Raw genomic sequence first — 19,544 nt, 5'->3', positions numbered from 1 at the left:
TTTTTATAAACTTTTTTCTGAAATTTTTCTTTTATGTTTTTCAAAGTTTCTTTTTGAAAATATTTTTTAAAAAATTATTTAATTTATATACTTATTAGAATCTTAAATTTCACATTTTTAAATTTCTACCCAAACCATTAATGTAAACATGAAAAAAAATGTAGCACTTTCGTTTTGTTAATAATTGAAAAGGTTATAAAAAGCTTCCACCACCCTTTTTTTTTGTTTCTCTTCCTCGTTCTGTGCACCATTCATTCAATCTCATTCCTCTCCATCCAGCGAGCGAGCGAACGAGCAGGCTTCTTCCATCATCATTCTTATCTATTCGATTCGCGTTGCTTCTCGAATCTCTCTAATCTCCCGCGTTCGTTTCCAAACGTAAGCTCCCTCAAGCCTCCTTCCTCCCATTATCCTTATCTAGATGTTTTGTGTTGACGGTTTCATAGATCGTTAGAGAGGAATCGAGCTTGAGAGATTGATCGTATTAGCCTAGATATATCGTGTAAGATTCGAATCTTCCCGTTCCGTTAGAGACTGATTGATATGTTTACAGAAATGGAACCTTTCGAGTTTGTTGATTTCACACTCTCAGATCCATCACTGTTGCTTTCCTCCTCTTTCAGGAGCTATTTGAACATGAACTTCTCGTTATCCTCTACCTCCTCAGAGCTTGCATGTCCAAGCGACTGTGTTATGAGATCTCCCGTCGCAAACCGGTTCTTATCTCGTGAACCGGTTAGGTTTGATGAGACTTGGAAGAAGAAAAAACACTTTAAGATACCTCGTTGTGGTACGAAGAAGGTTTTCGTGGAGGATTCTTCGTCGATTGCTAAGAAGAGTGTACCGAGGAGAGAGCCTGTGGAGAGGCTTGGCTTTGTGAGGACTTTGTTGATTGATAATTACGATAGCTACACATTTAATATATATCAGGCACTCAGTACTATTAATGGAGGTACCTTCTTTATTTGTCACTCTGTCTATACATAGATTTTGTATTTTTGAACTTTTGTGTTTGGATTCTTTGTAGTGCCTCCTGTGGTGATTCGGAACGATGAGTGGACGTGGGAAGAAGCTTACCGTTACTTATATGAAGACGCTGCTTTCGATAATATTGTTATATCGCCTGGACCTGGTTCTCCCATGTGCCCAGCTGATATAGGTACCTACCTAGCTTTTATTGAGTTTTTTTTTGCTTTCCCACCTGTGTTTTGTCTCATCTTGACCGTGACTCTGTCTCTGCAGGAATATGTCTTCGCCTTTTGCTTGAGTGTCGTGATATTCCGATTCTAGGCGTTTGCCTTGGGCACCAGGTACACTATTAACTTCTTAATGATGACAATACTTGCTAATGTATCTGATCTTTTCCGGTATAGTTCTTGCATCGTCATGAAAATGAGTATCTGTGAACCAACATGCTTTGACAGGCACTAGGTTATGTTCATGGAGCTCATGTGGTGCATGCCCCGGAACCAGTCCATGGACGGTTAAGGTATCGAGTATACATGAATCTTTAATGCTCTTTATGTGTCTTATTTTCTTGAAATGAATTTATGTCAGCTGAAACAATTCTAAAATTGTTGATATTTGGTCGTTTCTGCTCCATTTCTCAGTGTCTTCTGAATATGCTACTCACCATTTTCATCTACTTCATGTAGTGGGATTGAACATGATGGTAACATATTGTTTTCTGATATTCCATCCGGGAGAAACTCTGATTTCAAGGCAGGTCCATCTACTTCTTACATGAAACATTCATTGTTCTCTCTAGATAAAAATTTCAATTTTTTTGTGTTTGGGTTTCTCTGCAGGTTGTTCGATACCATTCACTGATTATAGATAAGGAATCGCTGCCAAAGGAACTCATACCAATAGCTTGGACGGTTTATGATGACACAGGCTCTTTCTCTGAGAAGAAGTTCTCTACTCCTGTGAATACCTCTTTGAGCCCATTGGGGAACGGATCTGTCAACTCTGCTCTGGAAACGTTGGAGGAGCAAAGTTATTGGCCTTCGCCCCATGTTGATGGAAAACAAGATAGACACATTCTTATGGGCATCATGCATTCTACTTTTCCTCATTATGGTTTGCAGGTTTGATGTTTATGATCATGTTTAGACTTAGTTTCCTTCGTTGTTCTACTGTCTCTGATATGCATTATGCGTTTAGTTTCATCCAGAGAGTATTGCTACCACTTATGGAAGCCAAATATTCAAGAATTTCAAAAATGTGACTGTGGATTATTGGAGTCGCTACAAATCTCCATCCTTGCGTCGAAGAATGATTAATGAGACTGGTGAGCTCTCTAAAGCTTATTTGTTTCATTAGTAATATTTTACTCTATAAGTTAACTGTCTTAGAGCTTCTCCTGAATAATAAATATTTTTTTAGCAAACATGCAGGTGCCTAGTGCCTGTCAATTGCTGAAAGAACTTTCCAGAACTAGAAATACGGGAAACGGTTCGAGCTATAATAGTAACTCTCTCTCTACTGCCAAGAAAAATGGTGTAGACGTATTCAATCTGGTGGATTTAGCATACGCCAAACCTCATTCACAACTGCTGAGGTTAAAATGGAAGAAGCTGGAACGTCTTGTACATAAAGTTGGTGGAGCAAGAAATATATTCATGGAATTATATGGCAAGAATAGAGGGAACGATGCTTTTTGGCTGGATACTTCTTCTAGTGACAAGGTTGGTAGTCTTCTCCTGAAATGATCTACTTGATTCTAAGGAATGTTCTTCACAATTACATTGTTCCCAGGCTAGAGGGCGATTTTCTTTCATGGGCGGCAAAGGCGGATCCCTCTGGAAGCAATTGACATTTAGTTTATCTGATCAAAGGTTTTAACGCATGACCTACTCTTTCTTCTATCGGCGTAAAGGTTTATGCTCTTTTTTTACTTGAGCGCCATAACCCTTCCGCCTGCAAAATTTTTCCTAGTCGTTACGGGACTATGTTGACATGGCTGCATTAATAACCCCCTCACAATGAACTTTTATGACTTTCAGCGAGATAACATCTAAACATGCTGGACACCTTCTGATTGAAGATGCTCACGGTTCTACTGAGAAACGATTCTTGGAAGAAGGCTTTCTTGATTTTCTACGTAAGGTATGACGAAAAGACTTTCTTTTACTTGATAGAGTTGATATATTTCTGCTGTAAAATCATTAAAATGTGTATTTTTACCAGGAGCTTTCATCTATCTCTTATGATGAGAAGGACTTCAAAGGGTTGCCTTTTGATTTTTGTGGTGGATACGTAGGTTGTATTGGGTACGTGCTACATCATTTATAAGCACCTTAGGACACTTCTGGAATGCGTGTTTATTTTACCTTTTCTTGTATTGCAGATACGATATTAAAGTAGAATGTGGAATGCCTATTAATCGGCACAAATCCAATGCTCCAGATGCATGTTTCTTCTTCGCGGATAATGTTGTCGCCATTGATCATCAACTTGATGACGTTTATGTATTATCTCTCCACGAAGAGGACACTGCAGAGACCTCTTTCATGAATGATACTGAAGAGAAGCTCATTACCATGAGTGTTTCGTCCACAAGAAAGTGGAAGGATCAAAGTCTTCCTGCTATAGATTCGTCTCAACGCAAAGCAAGTTTTGTCCCTGACAAATCACGAGAGCAGTATATCAACGATGTGGAGAGGTGTATGCAGTATATCAAAGACGGGGAGAGCTACGAGCTTTGTCTAACTACACAGAACAGATGGAGAATAGGGAACACTGATCCTTTGGGACTTTATCTCCACCTGAGAGAGAAGAACCCAGCACCTTATGCAGCCTTTCTCAACTTCTCAAACTCAAATTTGTCTTTGTGCTGTTCGTCTCCTGAAAGGTTTCTTCGGCTGGATAGAAATGGGATGCTAGAAGCAAAGCCCATTAAGGGTACAATAGCTCGTGGCTCCACACCTGAAGAAGATGAACTATTAAAATTTGAATTGAAAATCAGGTAAACACCAAAACACTCTACTCTTTGTTCTAGAATATTTGGTCTTTAACACCCTGTTGTGTAATTAGTGAGAAGAATCAAGCTGAGAATCTGATGATCGTTGACCTTTTGAGGAACGATCTCGGCCGTGTCTGTGAGCCTGGCTCAGTACATGTGCCTAAACTCATGGACGTGGAAACATACACAACGGTACACACTATGGTGAGCACCGTCCGTGGACTGAAGAAAACAGACATTAGTCCAGTGGAATGTGTGAGAGCAGCATTCCCTGGCGGGTCAATGACCGGTGCTCCAAAACTAAGATCCGTTGAGATTCTTGATTCGCTTGAGAACTGTTCGAGAGGACTTTACTCGGGTTCAATAGGGTATTTCTCGTATAATGGTACGTTTGATCTGAATATAGTGATAAGAACAGTGGTGATACATGAGGATGAAGCTACGATAGGAGCAGGAGGAGCAATTGTTGCGTTATCAAACCCAGAAGATGAGTTTGAGGAAATGATTCTTAAGACTAGAGCTCCTGCTAATGCGGTCATTGAGTTTTGTAGTGGTTCCAGTGAAAGACGCTAAGTAGTGGTAATGAGAATTTGCTCATCCATGGGGCATATAACCGATGTAAAAGGAAAGAAGACATTGCTTTCGTGTTGTGGCTTTATACACTTCTTTTAAAAAAATATCTGTAGAAAAATATAAATAGATATAGTTGTAAGAGATTTGGGGGTGGAGTTGTTTTTTTCTTTCTCTCTGTTTGTCGCTGGAGATATCAATTTATTCAGCCGTTTTTGATTTTATGTTTTGTTTAAGTCTATTTTTTATGAATTTTATTTTTTTTAGTGAAAAAATTATAGGTGAAAGATATTGTTCAACTTAAAATAGTTATTTGATTTACATTTGAAAATTATTTGATTGGTGATGTCTTTGAGACAAGTTTTTACTTTTAATTATGTCTTCGAAAATTATTTGATTGTAGGTTCACCAACCAATAAGATTTAGTTATTTCAAATTCGATATCTTTTAAAAAAGAAAACAAAATATTGTCAAATTATAGTACATTTTTAAAATTAAAAAAAAAGTATAAATAAATAAAAATAATAGTAGTTGCAAAAAAAACTAATACCATAAACAAAACATTAAACTCTAAATTTAAACCCTTTGATAAATTTTTAAAAAAAAATATTTTTAACACAATCAACAAAACACTAAACCCTAAATCCTAATCCTAAATCTTTGGGTAAACCCTAGGTGAACCGAAGAATAAGTCTTTTTCTATAGGTTGCTTTGTTTCGTACTCTTTATCTAAATTTACAATTTGTTTCATTTTCACACTTTATTAACTGAGTGGCTTAATGGCGGAATGCGTATGGCAGTTGATATCTTTTGGCATAGTGTTTGACTTATCAAATTGTTCAATAGTTCTGAGCTTTTTCGCCCCTGTTATGGATGCTGAATCACTACTTGTTATCCTGCTTGTATTTCCCGACTCATTTGTTGTTTGACCTCGGTCACTGGAGCATCATTTACGATCTCTATCCACCTTAGCATCATTCTGCTTTGCAGCAACATTGACGTTATGGTTGCATCTATCATTTCCTACTTTGTTAACAGTTTTGCAAGTGTAGTAGCTGTTCTTTTAGTCGGTTAGGCTTTGTTTACCCCCATGGTTGGAGAGTAGTTTATCTCTATAAAAAGCTTATGTTGACCCAAAAAGAAGAATCAATGAATGGTTTGAAATGAATAAAGGGAAAATATAACTCAAAACATTTGTATGCGGTTTGATGTTAATTGTCTAAGTTCGTAATTCCTCTTTAGTGCTAAATAAAAAACATTATTATAAACAGATAATAAGTTCTTGGAAAAATCATGCCTGAACATGAAAAGATTTTGTAATGATCTTTATTGTCCAATAGAGACATATGTTCCGCCAAACTATATTATTAATAGTCAATGATTGTAATTACACTGAAATTGAAACTAAACGCAAAGAAGAAGAAAGGGAAGAAACAAGAATGGTAGAAGGAGAAAGTAGAAGATGGGGGACATAATGATTGAGCATGAGATAAGATTCAATAATGCTCCATAAGAGTATGTGCTTAACTTGTGTTTACTGGTAAAAGTGTGTAGCCATCTGATTTTAAACTTTTCTCTGAACAAGAAGTTATATTATGGTATATCTGCTTAACTTCAGTTGTTGATTGAGATAAAATCCCGAGAATTCAGGTCTAGATTCTCTCTGGTTTAAAATAGTACTGGAAAAAGTGTTGTACTTTTGGTGACGACAGATGGTGATAAAAATGTGATCTACGACAAATCTAACAAATGCATATGCTGTCACCATTCACACTATTTGCTTGTTACGTTTGTGTAAAGGGCACGTCAATAAGCACCAAAAGGCACCAAGAATTGTACTAAGATCAGCACTTTATTTTTTTTTTCATTGGTTAAAAAGAGATTGTACTGATTTGTTTAGTTCACCAAAATAACTTTCTAGAAAAAGTTTCGATCGAGTGTAATTAATTAAAATTTGATATCTGTAATATATTTAAAGTTCTATCATTCAAATATGGTTATGGTGTGTTTGTTCTCTACTTCTATTGAGATTCTTCATCGTCTAATCAATTTGGTTATTCCAAGTTCTATTTTGTTAGGTTAGCACCGATCGAGTATCCGATCACTAACTCTTTAACACTGAAGTTATGGACTCAATGTCAACTGCTCTTAAGAATGAGCATCCTATCGGTCTATTTGACCGGTCTTGATAAAAACACATTTAACTCTATAGTGTGGATTTATGCTAATACGAATTTAGACTTTTCAACTAATATCAGACGGTAGCTGAATTGCATGTTACCGGACTACAAAGTAAATTGTTTGAGCCGAAGGTCAAATCTACATTTCTACATAGGTATGATTTTGTTTCAAGAGAAATTCAATCTGCCATTGGAGTGGGTTGGTGGACAGCTCTTGTGTCTTATGCAATGATCCTTTTGGAAACAATGGAGTATTCTGCTCAAATTTGGAAACAGATGATGGAAGGGGTGTTGCTACATGAGTATACAAATCAATGGGAGAGCATAATGAGGATCATGAGAAGGCCGCAGGGGAGTAAAGTGAAGTCTTTTGTTATTAAGTACATGTTTCAACTTGCCATTTATACAATCTGGAGGGAAAGAAATCGAAGGCGACATGGGGAAAGCCCCTCTCCTGTGAATCTTTTGGCAAGGTTGATAGACAAGGGGATGAGAAACAAGCTCACTGTCATTCAGAGGAGAAAGGATAAAGATTTGGAGGGAGGGATGATCTATTGGTTTAGTACCAGAATTTGAAGTTTGTTTTATTATTGGTTTTGAGCTTTTCAATTTTACTTTGGGAGCTAGTTATAGTAGAAGGAGATAGGGTTTTCATTTAATTAGCAAGGTAATACTTGATGTAACAAGGTTATTTTTTCTTTGAATTCAATTTAACATTCAATTCAAAAAAAAAAAAAAAAAACTCAATCTGGAAAAACTGTTTTAGCATATTCCTGAATCTTGAATACCACTTTATCATAGCCATGCAAAAATGCACCACAAATTAAGCATCTGAGCGGAAGCCTAAGAATTTAAATGGCCCAAACAAAACGACGACTTAGTTCGTAGAATCGAACTCGGAAGCACCACAAGTTCAGAATGCAATCCTTTTTTCCTAAGTCCCTATCCAACTACCACTTAGTCACTGATGACCAAGCCGCTTGGAATATATATATAGATGATTTGCTTGCAGTAATTTATCATCTTCTATATGATAAGTTTGCTATTTTTGTCCAGTTAGGATTACCAAGATTCTCTCGTGATTTGATAGAAACGTCTCTATCTACGTTGAAAAAGAAAACACACTCTTCTACAAAGTATAATAAATTATCACTACGCCAAAGGTACTACAATAATATATCTTGGGTGTTTGTTTTCTGTTTAAATATTTTGTACGTATCTTGCCATCATTTTTTGTTGTGTTATTAGTTTATACGTAACAGAGACAAAACATATGTACACTATCTATTAGTAGTGTTGACTTCCGCTGCCTTTCTTGATTTTCATTGACAAATGTTGAGAAATGTCGATAAAATCTGAATATGTATCATACACATTTAAGATTTTTGTCAGTTAGGTGGGCAGTTTAATATCGTTGGATCGTTATTTAATCGCCATAGAGTCTAGTTTATAACGATTCGTTAAAGTATGTCAGTTATATCGATCTAGACTATATATACACACAAAAGGTAATGGATGTAAGATAGATCATATTAAATGTTGATGTACATGGGTGTATTATGTATAGGTGGGTGTGATAACAATATAGCATAGAAGGCATGTGAGATCACTGTTCACATGCATCAAAGTTAGGATCATAGAGAAAGTATGATAGAAAATGATGATTTTAACTAATTTGAATATGATGAAAGAGACAGTCTATCTTACTTTGGACGCTAAATTCAATAATTTCTTTTAGCTTATGAATAAAGGAAAGTAATTGACCTTTTTCTTTTCAACCACAAAACTGGCCTTTTCCGTTTCTATGTCAATACTCTTTCGAGCTTTCTTATATCCTTACATAATTATTATATATGTTTTGCTAATTTAATTTATTTGTTGGAAGAACAACTTGATTAATCCATATGAGAATGAGACACAATAAACTATATATATATCTTAAAATATCTAGAAGGAATAATATGCATTTGTAATTTAATTGTTATTTTCAATAACTTAAAACAATGAGGTTTTGTATTCTTATATTTCATTCAAACCTCATTTTATATTTTCTTTCCTGCTAAATGTTTGGGGTTTGTAAAATAATCTTCATCTTATAGCAAATTGTGGCCTTAAAAGAAGAGAAACATGTGATTGGTATAGAGATTAACCAAATCGACGAGAACCTTACTTTATTAAAAAGCAAGCTTACATAAAGTATATTTGTTGCATCGGATCCTTCAAAACATTAACTAAAACCCCGAATGTTCTCTCAAATAAAATTAAATTTACAAAATACACAATTCAAAACAACACGTACGTAGTGTTACCACTTACAATTTATATAAACCAAACTAAGCCTTCAAAGCCATAAACTTCTTCTCTGCCTCTTTCTTTTCTCTCTCATCAGAAACAGTCCCTTTTACGTTTTTCTTCTGAAAGATGAGCTTCGCTGATGCTGGAAGTCGTCTCTCCGATCAAAACAATCTCCGAGAAACAGAACTAGGGTTCCTTCGTGTACCCTCTCTAGGGTTTCCAGACCGGAGCGTTCGAGAATTAGGACAAGATCAAGATCTAGACATAACCAATTGCTCACCGGAAGGAGTAAAAGTAAAGAAGGAAGAAGAAGAAGATTGCTGTAAGACTCCGACACGTCTTGATCAAATTCTCCCGGCGATCCCACAAACCTGTCCGCCGGCGCCGAGGAAACCTAAGGGAGTCCCGTCGAGGAGTTTGAAGGTTAGAAATTCTTATAAAAGCAGGAGAATGATCATTCTGAATGTTTCTAGAGAATTCGATTGTATGTTTCATTCAACATCATCTCTGTGTAACAAGATTAAAAAGGCCAGACATATTTGATGTTGTTTCATATGCTATCATGTATGTATAACGTACGTAGCTCATGTAACCAAATTGTAATAAACTACGTACGAGTTATATAATAATGTAGTGGCATTTTATTTTTATTTTTAACATCTTTTTTCTGTTGCTAGTTCTTTTATTTTGCTTGGCAAGTGGCAAGGCTTTTCAAAATTTGGAATATTGTCCGTGAAATATTTAGAGGCGCATACGCCTTTTGCATGCTTTTCTCTCGTGATTTTTGTACATTGGAAATAATCGGTAATTAGTCTACATAAACTATAAGCATTGGAAAGCAGAATAGAGTTGGTGAAATACTTTGGTTATGTAAAAGTGGAATCTAGTCTTGAAACAGTATTTAAAACTAATGACATTTTGTTAACTAAAAGAAGATTTAAATGCTTCGATCACTGAAATCAAGGCCAGCGTGTTTTCCCATTTTGCCTATCCAAAGCTATGCAACTAATTATTCGTAAAATGCAAAAAAATATATCGATTGGCCGTATAAAGAGTTTATAACATAGTGATAGTATTTTTTTTCCCAATTTACATATATCCAAGCCTGCTTTGTCGTTGTACTCTACATCCAAGTAGAATAATTTAGTCCAGACTCCAGAGGTATTTGCATTGGTCAATTTGAAGTAATGATCCATCTAAGGACTACTTTAACTTTTTAAGAGAGAACCCGTATATGTAATATGTTCTATTGTACAACATGAAGTTGTATTTGATGGAGTTTAAAAGAACCACATTTTGTATAAATATTATTATAACTGAACCTCCTAAAACCCCCGATAGGATAAACATGTACATTCAGTGAACTCATTATATCATAACAAACATAAAGACAATTTCCATGATCTTCAAAATCTGGATATATATGACGCTTCACAATTATCCTTCGCAGAGTTTATCCTGAATAAAGGTGGCTAATCTAGATTTGACAATCATGCAAGTTACATGTGTTTTCATCAAAAGGATCTTGATGCAACAACCATTGAAAGACTATCATTTTGTACAAGTTAACACGATTCAATTGTAATTCTGAAATAAGGTGGCGTATTTTTTTTCTCTCTGGCTTCAACTATAACTTCATAAATATATCTATAATAGGACAAGCTGATCGTAAAACAATTCTGCCCTGGTTGAGTTATGAATTTCTTTTTAAGAATATTATTGCAATTGACACTGTAGAGAAGCACAAACAGCTATAGAGATGAAACCTAACTACATATATGATATGATTTTAATGCTAAAACTCTCACGTAAGTTTGATTAGTGTGGAAATCCCTAAACTGGTAGTGACCTTGCTTTCCACATCTGAAGCAATTTATGGCTGATCGATTCACAAAGGATCGGCCTCTCCCTCGTCCTCTAAAGTTGTTTCTTCCTCTCTGATTGTTCCATCTTCCTCTTCCTCTACCATTCCTTGGTTCATTTTCCACTTGTTAGACTTGCTCTTCACTTCTTCCCTCAGTGACCTTACTTTCATGGATTTGTAGAGGCGCTTGAAGCTCGTCTACTGTGATCCTATCAATTTCCTTTGATTCTTCAATAGAGCATACCAAGAAATTGAAGTTTTCAGTGAGACTTCTCAGAAGCTTCTCCACGATCTTCACATCATCCATTCCTTCCCCCACAGTTCCTCATGTCATTTGTGAACTCCATAAGTCTCACAAAGTACCCTGCAACTTCTTCACCAACACGCATCTCCAAAGTTTCAAAGGTTTTACGAAGTCTTTGAAGTTGTGCTCGCTTCACTCTAGCAGTCCCTTGATGCTTGATCTTCATAGGTTCCCACAATTGCTAGACTGTTTCTAAGCTAAAAAGCTAGCTCTACTTATTTTGATTTTAACGAAATCCAACAATTTTTGCTTCTTTTGTTTAAAACGTGTGTGTCCAGTGTTTTAGAAACAAGATTATTTTATCGACTCATACCAAAATTCGTCCAATATATGGAAACTTTTCTGCCATGTGCGCTCAAATCATAAGCAATATTGTAACATCCCGAAATAACATCCCGATATATGGAAAAATTTAAGAGAATTAATTTGGTTATCTAGCTATATCACCAAAATTGATTTACTTTTTCCATCACACATTCGTTTAGAACTCCATAGTTAATCGTGCTTGACTTATGGGGAAGTGATTCGCGATACCGTGCGAGTGATGCCAAAGCACGGAGAAAGGTTGGGTGGTGATTGCAAGATCAGTAAACAATGATTTGGAGCTTTAAAAAATTAACGGAACGACCGTTGGAACGGGATGAGGTCCACGGGTCGAGAGAGCGGCCATGGGTGGTCCATTAGCCGAGGCAGTCGGGGCTTTACAAGTGATATCAGAGCTGGTTAGCCATCTCGGTTCTCACCCGAGAGGCGTCTTGAGACTTGTTGTTGGGTGCAAGAGGATGTTGCGTTCTTTTAAAGGGATAAATTGTAACATTTCGAATTGTGATTTATGGAATTGGTTACCTATGTCACCAAAATTAACTTATCTTTTCCGTCAACATCCGTTTAGAACTTCAGAGTTAAGGGTGTTTGGGCTGGGGTAGTGAAATGATGAGTGACCTACCGAAAAGTGATTTGCAATACCGTTCGAGTGAGCCCAAAGCACGGAATAATATCAGGTGGTGATTGCAGAATCAGTAAACAATGATTTCGAGTCTTGGAAAAATTAACGCACCGACCATTGGAACGGAATGGAGTCCAAGAACCAAGAGAAGTGTGTAGGTGGCATATTAACCATGGGCGGATGGGGCGTTAAAAAGGATATTATAGAACGTAAGGAGGCAGTAAAGCTCAGATTGGACTCTCTCTCTAGAAAGAAACGTTCAGCAACCTCGGCTTTGGTTTCCCACGTCAATCTCAGTATGTAACTTTTTGGGCCCTGGCGTTGGGCTTCCAGTCCTTTTTGTAGGTTTAGCCTTGACTGGATTAGGAGTAGTTCATAGGTACTATCGGTTGCCTTTTGGGCCTTTGCTGTGGATTTATAAAATATTTTCATCAGACGATTTATATATTAGTATGTGACTCAATGAGAGCATCATCTAAGCAACGTTTAATTTAACAGTTTCGAACACATAAATACAGAGGGAGGTTGACAAAAATAAATATATACAGCGGGAGGATGAACGATAAGACTCGAGCAAAATATTAATCGAGGGGACATTACGTATGATTTGACTTCGAATCATTTTGTTGGTGAATAATAATGCAATACGGAAATTATAATTAATGATAAAATGCAAGAAATACAATAGGAAAGAGCCACATGAAACAGATAGGACCTACGTGAAGCAGTCGACAACATGTTATATGTCAGATTTTTTTCTGACTTCAATTTTTAACATATTTTAAGATTCCCGATTTCTGTTTATAAAGTTTAAGCCACCAGCGGTTCAAAAAAAAAAGTTTATGCCACCAACTTAAATTTAAAAAGTTACTTAAGAAAATCAGAATGATCTCACATATGCAAAATCAAATTTAAAGGGAACTAGATGTATCGTGCGTTAAGTAGTTTTTTTTTTGACAATGTTAAGTAGGTTTTAAGAACACCTTTTTTGAACATTTGTTTAATGGTTGGTCTTCCCTAACTCTGTTGCTGCTGCTGTGTGAAATTTAACGATGTGGCTATTCGAACATGATGTATCTTAAGAATCAAGACTGGAGTTCCGCTTGTACCACATATGAACTTGATTAGAAGCAATGCAGATAACAACGGTACTATCAAAGCAGCAGAATAAACAAGTTCGATTTTGTTCCAAAAAAAAACAAGTTCGATTTGACTCAAATTTACAAATTTTCGTGTTGTACAAAATTTTCTTACAGATTGAGGTCTTATATGCAAATTTAAGTTTGCTTTAAAACTATTAAGGATACATCGTATCATTGATGTAATATGATTGATCCTCTACATTACTCACTCAATATTCTTTGTAATTACTTATAGAAAACATCAGTTAATATGGTTTAACCTAGAGCTAACTCGATGATCATTGTATACTCTTGTAATATATTACTACATGAATGAGAAAGTCTTTACATCTTTAAAAACTATATCAAATCAAGTTTAGGTATGTTTAAGTCAGATGTTCTGTCGTTAAAAAATATTTCACACATTAAATGAAAGTAATCAAGTTGACATATTATTTTTTCAGTTCATGTAAGTTTTGAGTAGATTTTTTTAAGGAAAACAGAATTTTGAAATGGCTTCGTCAAAACTCGATGGGACATAAGTCGCATATAGCAAGGTTAGTGAATAAAAGTTTTCTTTTTGTATAAATGTTAAATTCATACCATTTTTTTTTGAGTTTTACGATGTTGCAATAACAACTTACTAGATTTTGACCCGCACGCCCGTGCGGGTATGAATTTTTCGTTTAGATTCAATATCTTTTCTATATTTTTGGTATAATATATTTTAAATAGTTATATTTGTTTAATATAATTTTTGTTTACAATAAATTTATTCATTTGTTTCTAGTCATGAATTGCATAAGTCATTTGTTTATATATTTTCACAGGATTTTCAATTTTTCTTCACTTTTGATACCATTATTCATGCTTACCTTTTTTAGAAAGACATTTTCACAAATACATTCGTTAAAAAAACAAAAGACTCTTCTATATTTGTTTTATAAATCTATCAATACAAATAATTATTTAAATTAAATAATTATATAGTTATAAAATTATGGGACATTTGCTAAAACCAACCCAAAAATTCAAGTCAAATGTAAAAGTATACCCCACTTTCAGTCAAATGCAAAACCAACCTAAAAGACTGGTAAAAGTACTATTTAATCCTTATGACCAAACAAAAAAAATAAATGTATTTTACATTTATATCCTTCGTAAGTCTACATATAACAGAAAGAAGTCTACATACATGTAGACTTCATACGAACTCTACCTTGTAGATTTATTATATAGTCTACATTTTAATTTGATCTAATAATTTAATTTTAAAAATGTATAAAAATATTTGTTATGAAATTTTTAGTTAACCTTCAATATAAGGGTTAATATGAGGTTTATAAATTAAAAGTTTATATAATTTAACAATTTAAGAGAATATATTGATTTGGTAACCATGTGTTAGAACATTGGTTATGGTATAGCAACAAAAGGTTCTAACATATTATGTCTATAAGGGTTAGATTCTTAGGGTTAGATTTTAGATTGAGATTTTTTTATTAATTTAAATTTGTATATTAGTGTTGAGTAGTTTATATTTTGCAAATTTTGATATTTGATGCAATAGTTAGGATTTTTTTGATTATCAAGCAAATATTTAGAGTTTACGATTTATGATTTAGGGTTCCGTAGACTTACAATAAAGTCTACTTCACTGTAGACGATTTTTTCTGTCTATGTTAATCAGTTTTATAAAAAATATTATTTTAAAATTAAATTTAGTTCTTTATGAATAAAAATGTGAAATCATATATTATAACTATTAAAAAAAATTAGTAAATCATATATTAAAATTATTAAAACAATAAACTATTAAAATAGTTAAGAACAAAAGAAATTTAAATCATATATTATACTTAAAAATAATAAAAGATAAATATCAAAAAATCATAGTAGACTTATTTACAAGTCTACCAAACTGAAAATAATTTATGCTAACCAGACTTTAACCAAAATAGTTTAATTTAACCAAACTTAAACCAGGAAAATTTTAACCTAACCAGATCACGTACCCCACATATAAATACACTTTCTTTTGTGAAATTAGGTTAAAATCACAAAACCTAGCGCCGTTGCTCTTTCTCTCCGACAAGGCGATTTCCGGCACGATTTTCGGCACATTTCCAGCGGTCTTCAAGTAGTTTCCATCACCGTCCTGTCGTCGCTGCAACATCTTCCCTCTGACATGGTCTGTTTGATGTCTATTTTCAGAACTTCGTCAGAGTCATGTCGTTGTTGTTGTCGTGTCAGAGTCGTGTCAGTTGTAGTCGTTGTTGTCTATTTCGTAGCTGTTTGTTTGTTAAGTAATCTTTTAATTTTCTTTTGTTTCAGATCTGGTTGGTTTCACGGCGAGCAGTGCTTCTGGTCTCAGATGTGGGAGATGTTGAAAGTATCCACCCCGAAGACAACTCATCACAATGATCTTGTAATTTTAGCTCGTAAATATTCCCTGAACTTGATAGTTCATTATTAGAGCTTTCTGAATTTTCTAGTTTGGGTTGCACTTGCAGGTTAGCTTCTCAGCTCTTGGCATGGCTCGGTCTTGGTAGGTTTCACTTTACGTTTCTCTTAATCTGAAAAGCACAAAAAAAATTGAAACTGTTTTTGTTTGTTTGTTTCTTTAACAGACGTTTAAGAGAGATTCTCCACTGGTTGTAGACATGACAACATCAATCCTGAAACTCTGAGACGAGAAAATTGCAAGACGGGTGGAAGCTTTGTATCCGAGTATGCAGACCATGTATATATACTTCTCAAATGCAGCACATGAAGGTATGCGATTTCATTGCTACGAAAATTAGTGCAAATAACTGTTGTTGTGGCTGGCTTAACACGGCCTATGCTGAGGTCTAAGGTAGTATCCTGAGCAATTTCGTTGGGAATGATGCCTAATATGTAACCGTGCTACAGGATATTGCTGGTACTTTGGCGGCAGAAGATGCTGGCCAAGTGGCTAAGCCTCGATCAGTTCTGGAGTCCGTTGACCACAAAAGAAGAAAGGTACATCATCTCTCTTGTAAATAAATGATAAAGTTCTGAGGTTACTTTGATTGTTTTTGTATAGGTGTTCTTATGCTCATGAATTTAGTCTACTCTGTTTATCAGATTTTACAACAAATGAGAGGTGATGCACACTTGCTTAACTTGGAAGAAGGCAGTCCTCCTATTCAACCCAAGTTCTTCAGCCCCATTCATCATAAAATGTGGAGGTAACACCAACTCAGAGCTAGTGATCAAGGCTGATGCACGCGTTCAAGAGCCCAAAGGGAGGTGAACTTGAAAGAGTTATCCCAAGAGCTTCTGTTTTAGTAAAGCATGAGCTACTCAAGGCTCTACAATTTGGCGCATTGTGATCTTATATATTATTTTCGGCCACTGGCCAAATTTGGCGCATTTATGCTACCTTTGGGGTCCATATCCATTGTCTGTATGTAACTTCACTTTGTATATTGCTATCATTCACAGATCAATAATTGTTTACTTTCACATCCAGTTTTTGAATTGCTTCTCAAGTGTTAGATGATAACAAAATCTAGTTGCAGTAATAGTGTGATTATAAAATGGATGCCACCATTTAAACACACGTTATACATAAGATGTGAATCCATTGTGTTTAGCAGTAAGGGTCTAAGACTTAAGTTCATGAAACCACCACAAAGAGTTTTTCACCATTAATTCTTTGCAAAAGAAAAATTAAAGAAATAGATTGTAGTATACACTTACTAATTAACAGCATATCAAAACCAAAATTTCATGTTTGATAAAATTATAAAAGTAGACTTACAAAAACGTCTACACTTATTAGCTAACTACATAATCAAATAAAAAAATTGATAGTTTCATAATTATAAAAGATTATCTTTTGAAAATAGTTCAAAACCATTAGGATTAACTAACACACAATATCAAACAATAAAATCTTAAAAATACTTAATGAATAATACACAAATTCACTTTATATAGATTTTTGGACGTAGACTTCATATTTCGTCTTACATGCATAGACTGTCATGTAGGTCAACTATTTGGGTTAGTTTTTGCAATTGTAAAATTCACGGGTTATTATTTGTATTTAAATAAAATTTGTGATTTTATATTTGTAGACTTTATTTTCAGTCTACATTTTTAAAATGTTAGTTTTTACAGTTGACCAGAATTCACATAAAATTTGAATTTCAAAAGTAGACTTCATATATAGTCTACATTTTTAATTTTCTTAGAATAGGTTAGTTTTTGCAATTGACCAAGTTTGACTTTCCATGAGTAAATTGAAATTAACGTCTACACATGTGTAGACTTCACATAAAGTCTACTCTCAAATCCGACAGGTTAGTTTTGCATTTGACCAAAATAAAAAAGTAGACTTCATATGCAGTCTATGTTTTTTTTTCCGAGAAGAGTAGACTGAATATGAAGTCTACATTTCTTTTTTCTTTCGGTCAATTTTTTAACATTTTAGTCAAATACAAAAATAACCTATTCAACAAAGTCAAAGTTTTGGTCAAATGCAAAACTAACATTTTGTAGATTTCCTTAATAATCTCCAGAATATAGACTGCTAATGAAGTCTACTTTGAAAAGTCAAAAGTTTAGTCAAATGCCTCTTTTACGTAGATCTCTTAGTAAGTTTACCTATTTTTTTTGTTTTTGTTTTCAAAGGAAAAGATGTAGACTTCTAAGGAAGTCTTCTTTACAAAAAAAATTATTTTGGTCAATTGCAAAACTAACCTAAGCATTGACAAGTAGACCGCATCGTAAGTCTACGCCACTGTGTAGACATACAAAACAGTCTACAATCGTGACACAGATCTGAAAAATGACGAAAACCATGTAAACAGTTACCTTTTTCTGGTGCAAAGCACGTTTCCACCCTTTTCCACTATCCAAGCTCCAAATATGAGCAAAAAATAGCATCTTTGATGATTCACAACTGAATAAACTCGAAAATATGAAAGTTGTGCTTATGAAAATGAAATCTATGAGAGATTTTTAGATGAAAATGGAGAGAAAATGAGATGAAATGTAGATTTGTTGGTTTAGAAAGAGAAAAAAGTGGTTAGAAATTGAGTTCTTGAGCTTTTATAAGCTCAAAAATGATAGTTCATGGTGGTTGCAAAATTGATGATAATGGCATTGTTGTAAATAAGAAGAAATGTTTAGGGTGTAATTGGTTTTTGGTCATTTTCGAAATAATTAAAAAATTAAATAATAATGGCAATTTTGTAAATATTTCAAAAACATAAGGATAGTTTGGAAAAATCATTGATGAATAGTAATGGCAAAAAAAGGGGGGTTAGTTTTAGGTTTGACTTGAAAATATGGGTTGGTTTTGAAAAACTCCCTAAAATTATATATATGTTTTCAAATTCGAATTTTCTTATAAAACTTTCAAAATTATTTTTTTCTAGTTTATTTTGAAAACTATTTTAAAACTTTTATTAATAATTTTAAGTATTTTTTATTTATTAAAATCATAAACCTCACAATCTAAAGCTTCACCTCTCAAATCTAAATAATAAGTGTAGATTAGTTAATCTTAGGATTATAACTGTATATTTGTCTCTTTAAAATTAAAGGTAAATATGGTTAAATTAAACATTAAAAGTGGTACTAAGAATGTAGTACAATGAAACCTCTACAAATTAACAATGTTGAAACTACACCAATACTATAATTTTTTATATTATAAAATTATATTATTTTATAGAAATTTTTAGTGTATATTAATTTATAGAGTATTAATTTAAAGAAGTTATACCGTAGTTTAAACAATTTCTCATATTTTTATTGAATTATATATTCTTTGGCCTAATATTTATATAAAATATATATGCAGCATAATATTTAAAAATAATTTTATACTTAATATATATTTTGAATTCACATGTGATTACCATTTTACTTATCAAAATATAAAAGCAGATGATCGAATATATTTTGGTATTCGTATAATAATATTTAATCATTTGCTTTTATATTTCGATTTTCTTTTAGGGAATGAAATATTTCAATCTTAAGAATTTATGTGGTAGCTTTTTACAAAAAAAAAAAAGAATTTATGTGGTAGCTATAAATCAGGTAAATTGACGGTTAAAGATTAACTATGTTATATATATATTGAAAATATTTTGTGAAAAATAAAAAGATGGGAGCGTTCAAATTTTACTAACCATACCTTAGTTTAAGAATAGTGGTTATGGTTATATTAACCAAATATATGTATGATTTACAAATTAATCTTCTACTGAATCTAACTTTTAACAATGGTTTAAGCAACAAACAGTCATTTTTTCA

General features: G+C 33.8%; 2 protein-coding genes across 5 annotated transcripts; both read left to right on the top strand.

Moving 5' to 3' along the window:
* Positions 1–207: 207 nt before the first annotated feature.
* On the top strand, positions 208–4,789 carry LOC103829774 (aminodeoxychorismate synthase, chloroplastic). Of its 4 annotated transcripts, none has more exons than XM_009105472.3 (15): positions 217–378; positions 455–502; positions 624–952; positions 1,028–1,159; positions 1,243–1,310; positions 1,425–1,489; positions 1,656–1,722; positions 1,809–2,090; positions 2,167–2,293; positions 2,389–2,690; positions 2,761–2,840; positions 3,009–3,111; positions 3,193–3,275; positions 3,353–3,970; positions 4,039–4,789. In XM_009105472.3, the coding sequence occupies exons 3-15, from the start codon at positions 637–639 to the stop codon at positions 4,538–4,540; spliced, it is 2,745 nt and encodes a 914-aa protein (XP_009103720.1). In that variant the 5' UTR covers positions 217–378; positions 455–502; positions 624–636; the 3' UTR covers positions 4,541–4,789. The 4 variants fall into 4 exon arrangements, with proteins under 4 accessions (XP_009103719.1, XP_009103720.1, XP_009103721.1 ...); XM_009105473.3 differs by having other exon boundaries at positions 229–378; positions 447–502; XM_009105471.3 differs by lacking the exon at positions 455–502 and having other exon boundaries at positions 208–378.
* Positions 4,790–8,670: 3,881 nt separating this feature from the next.
* On the top strand, positions 8,671–16,734 carry LOC103829772 (cyclin-dependent protein kinase inhibitor SMR10-like). Its single transcript, XM_033274435.1, has 6 exons — positions 8,671–15,438; positions 15,582–15,675; positions 15,761–15,795; positions 15,878–16,022; positions 16,161–16,250; positions 16,356–16,734. The coding sequence occupies exon 1, from the start codon at positions 9,139–9,141 to the stop codon at positions 9,553–9,555; it is 417 nt and encodes a 138-aa protein (XP_033130326.1). The 5' UTR covers positions 8,671–9,138; the 3' UTR covers positions 9,556–15,438; positions 15,582–15,675; positions 15,761–15,795; positions 15,878–16,022; positions 16,161–16,250; positions 16,356–16,734.
* Positions 16,735–19,544: the final 2,810 nt, after the last annotated feature.

The sequence above is a fragment of the Brassica rapa genome, chromosome A07, assembly GCF_000309985.2.
Source record: "Brassica rapa cultivar Chiifu-401-42 chromosome A07, CAAS_Brap_v3.01, whole genome shotgun sequence".
In the NCBI taxonomy this organism is placed as follows: domain Eukaryota; kingdom Viridiplantae; phylum Streptophyta; class Magnoliopsida; order Brassicales; family Brassicaceae; genus Brassica; species Brassica rapa.
The sequence above is the reverse complement of the archived record's forward strand: the minus strand, read 5'-3'. Positions and strand labels throughout refer to the sequence as shown.